Source organism: Tribolium madens, unplaced genomic scaffold (genome assembly GCF_015345945.1).
Source record: "Tribolium madens isolate multiple individuals breed KSU strain unplaced genomic scaffold, Tmad_KSU_1.1 Scaffold_71;HRSCAF=194;Tcas5.2_LG6, whole genome shotgun sequence".
NCBI lineage: Eukaryota > Metazoa > Arthropoda > Insecta > Coleoptera > Tenebrionidae > Tribolium > Tribolium madens.
This window is the reverse complement of record NW_025401041.1, coordinates 8,286,022-8,292,448: the sequence shown is the minus strand read 5'-3', so window position 1 is coordinate 8,292,448 and position 6,427 is coordinate 8,286,022. Positions and strand designations below refer to the sequence as shown.

Genomic DNA, 6,427 nt, shown 5'->3' with positions numbered 1-6,427 from the left:
ATTTACAAAAAACAAATTATTATTAATGTAATACATTTTTTTGGTAAACTGTTTTCGAAAATTAAGTAACATAATTTTTGTCCGAAATAGGTTTTCTCTATTTTAAACTTGATTCTATGTAAAACCATACTATTTTAAATGATTTATAAAATAATTTTATTTTGAAAAACAGTATATACAGGGTGTTGCATTTTTATTGTTAAAATTTAAAAAGGTGATAGGATATTCAATTCTAAAACAAAAGTTTCCTATAAACATGTATCGAAAAATGCTTGGTAAGGGAGCTACACCCCCTGGAAGGGGGCTAATATGTTTTTGCTAATATTTCAGAAACCATTTAAGATAAAATTACAAAATTTGGTACAGATGATAATCTTTATACACCTAAACGAATTCAAACATCAAATGTCGAAATTTTTAATCAGGGGCGTACGAAACTGGGGGAGTTTAAGGTAAAAAATACCCTATTTATTTTGGTTTTAGTTTCTCGGTACTTTAAGCAACAAAATCTTAAGTTCGATAGTTTATCACAGAAAAGTCTCTCTTGTGTCGATACGACTTATTGTTTTTGAATAAAATTAATTTAAAATTTATGTTACACACCAATAAAACATTCAAATAAATCAGAATTTACAGAATAATAAAAGCAAGAAATTCATATTTTTTAATCAACCTCAACTAATTAACATTACATTACAGTAACAATAATAACATTAATTAAATGAATTTGCCTAAATCTAAAGGAGTTGTTCAAAGTGACCACCATTTTGGTCAATGCATAACTAAAGAAACTAGATCCAAAATAGATAGGGTATTTTTTTACCCTAAACCCCACCAGTTTCGACATTTGATGTTTGAATTCGTTTAAAAACCTATTAGCCCCCTTTCAGGGGGTGTAGCTCCCTTACCAAGCATTTTTCGATACATGTTTATAGGAAACTTTTGTCTTAGAATTGAATATCCTATCACTTGCTTAAATTTACAACAATTAAAACGCAACACCCTGTATATTTTTTACCCACCTCGCATAGTATAATCCCGAAACTAAAGATATCCACTTTTTCGTCGTATTTATTCCCTTTCATCATCTCGGGAGCCATCCAATAGGGATTCCCCACTACCGTATATCTCTTTTTCCTCTCCTGTCTTTTGGGGGACATCCTCGTCGCACTATTCGTCGTATGTGACACAATTCTCGCCAATCCGAAATCCGCTACAATCACAGTCTTATCCTCCCTCACCAAACAATTATGCGAATTCAAATCCCTATGAATGATATTCATTGAATGCAAATAAGCCATCCCTGCTGCTATATCCTTCGCAAAAGACACTCTTTGCTCCCAGGGAAGTGGTTGAGACGTATCATGTATCAATTCCGTTAAAGTACCCCCCGATATATACTCAGTGACCAAATGAAGTCTTCGCTCTTTATACAAAACACCGATAAAACGCAAAACATTATTATGATGTAAACTCCTCAAAACTGCAACTTCTTTGAGGAAATTCTTTTGTGCTTCCTCATCCACACGGTATAGTTCTTTGAGGACCATAACTTCGGCGGTGTCACGTGTCGTAACCTTAAACACCTGACCGAAGAAACCTTGACCTAAAAGTTCACCTTTGACAAGGTCAGAGGCACGAAAAACACGTTGTGGGGGTCGTGATTCAAGAAATGAGTAGGCTCTGGATAATTCTAAACGTTTTGAGTTTGGTGTCTCATCTAGTAGTCGACTCATTGACGAACTACGTTCTTTATCAAGTTGGCGAATGTCAGATAAGTGATTTTTACGTCGCAGCTGTCTAGATCGTGTCCCACTCATGTAACCTTCATCACGTCGTTTAAATAAACGTTCTTTGTTTACAGGTTTGCTAACGTCCGGACAAATGTCACTAATTGAATCGCCTAGATTTGGTTCAGGTTTGGTGACTTTTGTTACTGGAATGTTGGTATCACTGGACGTGGTTGTGAGTGTTTTAGTGTCAGGATCGTGTTCTATGGTTAGTTGCAAGACTGTATCCGAGTATTTTAGGAGATTTTCAACAGTGTCAATGGCAGTGTCCTTGACTGGTGTTCCATTTATTTCGAGAATTTTATCACCAATATGGAGCGACATCAAGTCGTCGTTCATGTCAAGTCTGCGGAAACAAAACAATGTCAAAATGGCGCATAACGCATGCGCGTTGTGATCAAATACCGTACCTATGTGGCAAAATCAAGCAACATGTGTTAATTGCATTTGTTATTAAAGCCAAAGCTAGTCGAATCAATTTTCCCCGTATTTTCCTTACAGAAAAAACAAAATTGGTTAATTGGTTATTCCCCAAAAATCACAATTCCTTACTCTGAAATCAAGCATTTATTTCGTGAATCCTTGGATAGTTTGATTCCTTTTTGTCCCCCGGGAATTTCCACTAATCTAATTGAGTGTGGTTTTCGGATAAATGGACATTTAGTGTTGCGTTTGAGCGGTTGCATCTGTCTCTTGTAGCATTGTCCGCTGAAATAGCACGAGTCACATAGTGATTTTTTCTACAAAGGGATTAAATACCAGTAGAGTTTTGAGCGTTCGACGAGGGCGTAGGAGTCCCCATCGCCGATGAAAGCCCCACATGAGACACAACAAAAGCATTCGGGGTGGAATTTGTGCTCCCCGGCCACCATAACGGGCCCTGTGATTATTTGACCACACTGTTGACATGACTCCCCATAGCGGGACCAATAGTCATCCTTGCAAAACAAAAGACCGTCTTTTTCAAAGTACCAATTGGACAAGGACGCGTCACATGCCGAACAACTGGAATGGAATCGTCATTTGTGCCCCCACTTTGGGGCCCACTTACCGGAAACACTCCACATGCCACTCCTGATTGAGGGCACTGATGACGTCCTCTTCGTCCAGCACGTTGAGACAACCGGCGCAGACATTATCAGGGCCCCCATCTGTAAAACAAAGTTTGACATTTCCAGGAACTGTCACCCACGCATTTTAATCACAATTTCCCAACACTTTTCCCAACGTCACTTTGCACGAAATTGTGGAAACTTGAGTTTTCCACTGATTTTAATGACTTTTCCATTTATTACTCACCGTTTTGGGGCTGTTGTTGCATGTTTTGATTAGGAATGTTGACAGTTAAAAAGTTTCCATCATGGCGACTGCTAAAGTCGCGTTTACACTACACGAAACGTCAAGGTTGGAGAGGAAAAGTGAAAGTCGGGGGGGAAACTTGAATGAAAATTGACTAAAACGTACACAGTGGCGCAACAAAATGATTCATGAAGGATATTAGTCGCTAAATTGTGGCGATTTTTGGCCACGAAGATTGTTTTATTGTGGTTGCTATGGTAATTCAGTGGCGGGTCATTCAAAAATGCCATTTTATACAGTATTGCTAATTGGCGACTTGTGAATAAAAAACACACTTTTTTTAAATCGTTTATTGAACAAGACAGTTGGATCGGTTACAAAAAATTCTATTAAACGTCCCCTTATTATAATTATTGTGCTTCAAAAAAACTTTCTCCCACGCAATTGTCAATCACGATTTCCCAACGTCACTTTGCACGAAATTGTGGAAACTTGAGTTTTCCACCGATTTTAATGACTTTTCCATTTATTACTCACCGTTTTGGGGCTGTTCTTGCATGTTTTAATTGGGAATGTTGACAGTTAAAAAGTTTCCATCATGGCGACTGCTAAAGTCGCGTTTACACTACACGAAACGTCAAGGTTGGAGAGGAAAAGTGAAAGTCGGGGGGGAAACTTGAATGAAAATTGACTAAAACGTACACAGTGGCGCAATAAAATGATTCATGAACGATTTGAGTCACTAATTGGGGCGATTTTTGTCCACGAAGATTGTTTTATTGTGGTTGTTATGGTAATCCAGTGGCGGGTCATTCAAAAACGCCATTTTACACAGTGTTGCCAATTGGCGAATAAAAAACACACTTTTTTAAATCGTTTATTGAACAAGACAATTTGACCGGTTACAAAAAATTCTATCAAACGTGCCCTTATTATAATTATTGTGCTTCAAAAAAACTTTCTCCCCCCTCAAAAAAGTTGTGCCTAAGTAGTGATATAGATTTGAGCAAAGTTTTTGCCGAAAAATTGGAGAGGAAGTAGTGTGTAAGGCATTGAGTTGTTTTTTCGTCACAAAAATCTGCTCAGGTACACGATTAAAATTCGTAATCGCAAGCAAAACATTTTTTTTTTGAGTCACAGCCATGCACTTACCTTGCCCAATCGTACGAATTACGAATTTTAATTAATTACACACTAATTAAGACTAAATCTAGGTCTTGCAAGTAATAGTCTTGTACATCAATTGACTTCTAACATGCATTTAGTATAGTTGATATATTTTTTTACCACATTGATTATGTACAATAGGTAAAGGATATGATGCATGCAAAAAGTGCCCAAAATATACGTTGTCTAGAAGTATACGTGTCCATGTAAAGTCGAGTCCAACGTATATATTGGTCAACTTGCGAGTAAAGTAACCAAAGAGCGTGTCGTGCACTACTATTCAATTGTATCACAAATGAACTTAGAATTTGGGTCGTTTAGGTGCATGCAAGCCCCCTCATGCCCCCACAAAGCGCCTGGCTTTAACTCAGGTTTGATCCCCCCGCCACCATCAACAAAAATACTCAATTTTCCAGTCGTGGGGGCCCCGCAGCCCCCACTTTCTCCTTCAATGTGTTGCATTTCGCTTGCATCATCTTCAATTGCAGTTGCAACGACGAACTCAACTGTTTTTGTAAATCCTGCACTTCGACGATTTCCTTCCGGAGATTTTGATAATTGGTTTTCACTTCAGTCACCGATCGGAGTAGATTGTTTACCTCGATTTCGGCCGTGTCTTCTGAGAGAATCTCGCTCTCGATGTGCCCCACTTGTGTGGCCAAATCGTCCAATTTTTCATCGGTTTGCTTCATCTGAAACGGCAATTTTGGGTATGGGGCACCGGGGGCGGAGGCCTACCTTCGCAGTGAGGTCCTCCATGGCCCGTTCGAGGGTCATTTTAAAGCGGGGGCTTGCCTAATTCGGATTAAATGACAGCTGTCACTAGTGTCAAAAGAGCGACCTCTAGTGCACACGCCACTCAAAACTCAAATCAAAACACAAGTTATGCAACCAACTATACATTATAATTTTTTTTTCTTCAAAATTCTTGGGTTATTATCAGCAAACTGAACAATTATGTAAATCATGTAATGTTTTATTAATAAAATTTTATGAATTTAAAATTGAAATTGAGTTTTTGTGCTTTAAAATTATTATTTGTCTCCTGTTGAAGTTCAAAATTTGTGAGTCTAAAAATTAATTGAATTTTCCTTTGGTTCGTGTAAATTTTCGTTGAAAGCGTTTAAACGCCTCTCCCGATTTATTATTGATGCGTCGACACAATGACTGTCTCTTCCGATAAGAAACGCTTTATTTGAAAATGCAGTGAGCCGTTAAAAAGCGATTCCAACTTAATTACCTATAAACGTCACCAGACTCTTAGTCGAATGCAATTAAGTCTCAAACGAGGGACACTGGAAGTCTTCTTTTATGTAACTTAGAGAAACTTTACCTTCGCGACTTGGAGACGTTTCAATTCTATTAGAAAATTATATTTTTCTTGGCCAATTTAATTAATTTTTGATGAAACAAATTATGTTTTCCCAACTTGGCAACTTCAAAAAGTAAAAAATTTCACGACTTTATTACTTTTTTTTTTTAAATAATGTGACACACTTTTCTTATCAAAGAACACCTCATTAGTGCACCTTATCAATTTTTTAAGGATTTATTATTTTGAAGTGTAAATAATTTTTTGTACTAAATATGTAAATTTATTTTTAGTTCGGAAAATAAACACATTTTTACCGCTTTACGACGTGCCTTATTGTAGATTTTTATTACTGTAAAATAATAGGTAATTTAGTAATCTCGTGTTTTTCCGTTATAAAATAAAAAATACTCGTTACGGAACTGTAAATACGCAAAATATGAGATTATATTTTATGTTTTACATTTTTTTCAGTTACTAATTTTTTTTATTGTTAATACAAATTACCCGAATTCACAAACGTTTCCAGAATTTCTAGCTTCTTAAAATTCAAAACGTAAAATTGCTAGAAATTTTCTTTAAATTGTTCCAATGTTTTGAAATGTAACAATTTTTTAGATTTCAACGAATTTATTCATACATGTATTTCTTAATTTGATGAAGCTTTGTTTTCAAAAACTTTACAAAATTAATCAGTTTTTAAAATTCACTAAATTTTCTATTAAAATTTATTAGTTTTGTCTTCCACAAATTTTCTAGAATTCTTTCGAATTACTCAAAGTTACCAAAGTTTTTAGTTAACTGTTAAAAAAATTATAACATTTTTTATGAAATAAAATTTTACAGATTTTTTTGTGAC

General features: G+C 36.0%; 2 protein-coding genes across 4 annotated transcripts in view; both read right to left on the bottom strand.

Moving 5' to 3' along the window:
- The window catches only part of LOC123009302 (LIM domain kinase 1), a 6,971-nt gene extending 3,308 nt beyond the window's left edge, over positions 1 to 3,663 (bottom strand). Inside the window, exons 1-6 of one of the 3 annotated variants that reach the window (XM_044405505.1) lie at positions 3,627 to 3,663; positions 2,842 to 2,941; positions 2,550 to 2,795; positions 2,343 to 2,498; positions 2,201 to 2,284; positions 1,023 to 2,136 (exon numbers count right to left, since the gene is read on the bottom strand). In XM_044405505.1, the coding sequence (XP_044261440.1) occupies positions 1,023 to 2,136; positions 2,201 to 2,284; positions 2,343 to 2,498; positions 2,550 to 2,795; positions 2,842 to 2,941; positions 3,627 to 3,648 (1,722 nt within the window). In that variant the 5' untranslated portion in view covers positions 3,649 to 3,663. Of the gene's footprint in view, positions 1 to 1,022; positions 2,137 to 2,200; positions 2,285 to 2,342; positions 2,499 to 2,549; positions 2,796 to 2,841; positions 2,942 to 3,089; positions 3,271 to 3,626 lie in introns of those variants that run through there. The other 2 variants (XM_044405506.1, XM_044405507.1) reach the window with 2 other exon arrangements.
- Positions 3,664 to 4,096: 433 nt separating this feature from the next.
- Positions 4,097 to 5,134, bottom strand: LOC123009306 (WEB family protein At4g27595, chloroplastic). Its single transcript, XM_044405511.1, has 2 exons — positions 4,995 to 5,134; positions 4,097 to 4,948 (listed from the first exon to the last, which is right to left on the bottom strand). Exons 1-2 carry the CDS (start codon positions 5,031 to 5,033, stop codon positions 4,661 to 4,663), a joined length of 327 nt encoding a protein of 108 aa, XP_044261446.1. The 5' UTR covers positions 5,034 to 5,134; the 3' UTR covers positions 4,097 to 4,660.
- Between the last annotated feature and the right edge of the window lie 1,293 nt (positions 5,135 to 6,427).

Coding starts and splice junctions, on each gene's coding strand:
- LOC123009306 (XM_044405511.1), bottom strand. CDS start 5,033: ATGACCCTCGAACGGGCCATGGAGGACCTCACTGCGAAG. Junction 4,949..4,994: donor TGGAGGACCTCACTGCGAAG/GTAGGCCTCCGC, acceptor TTGCCGTTTCAG/ATGAAGCAAACCGATGAAAA.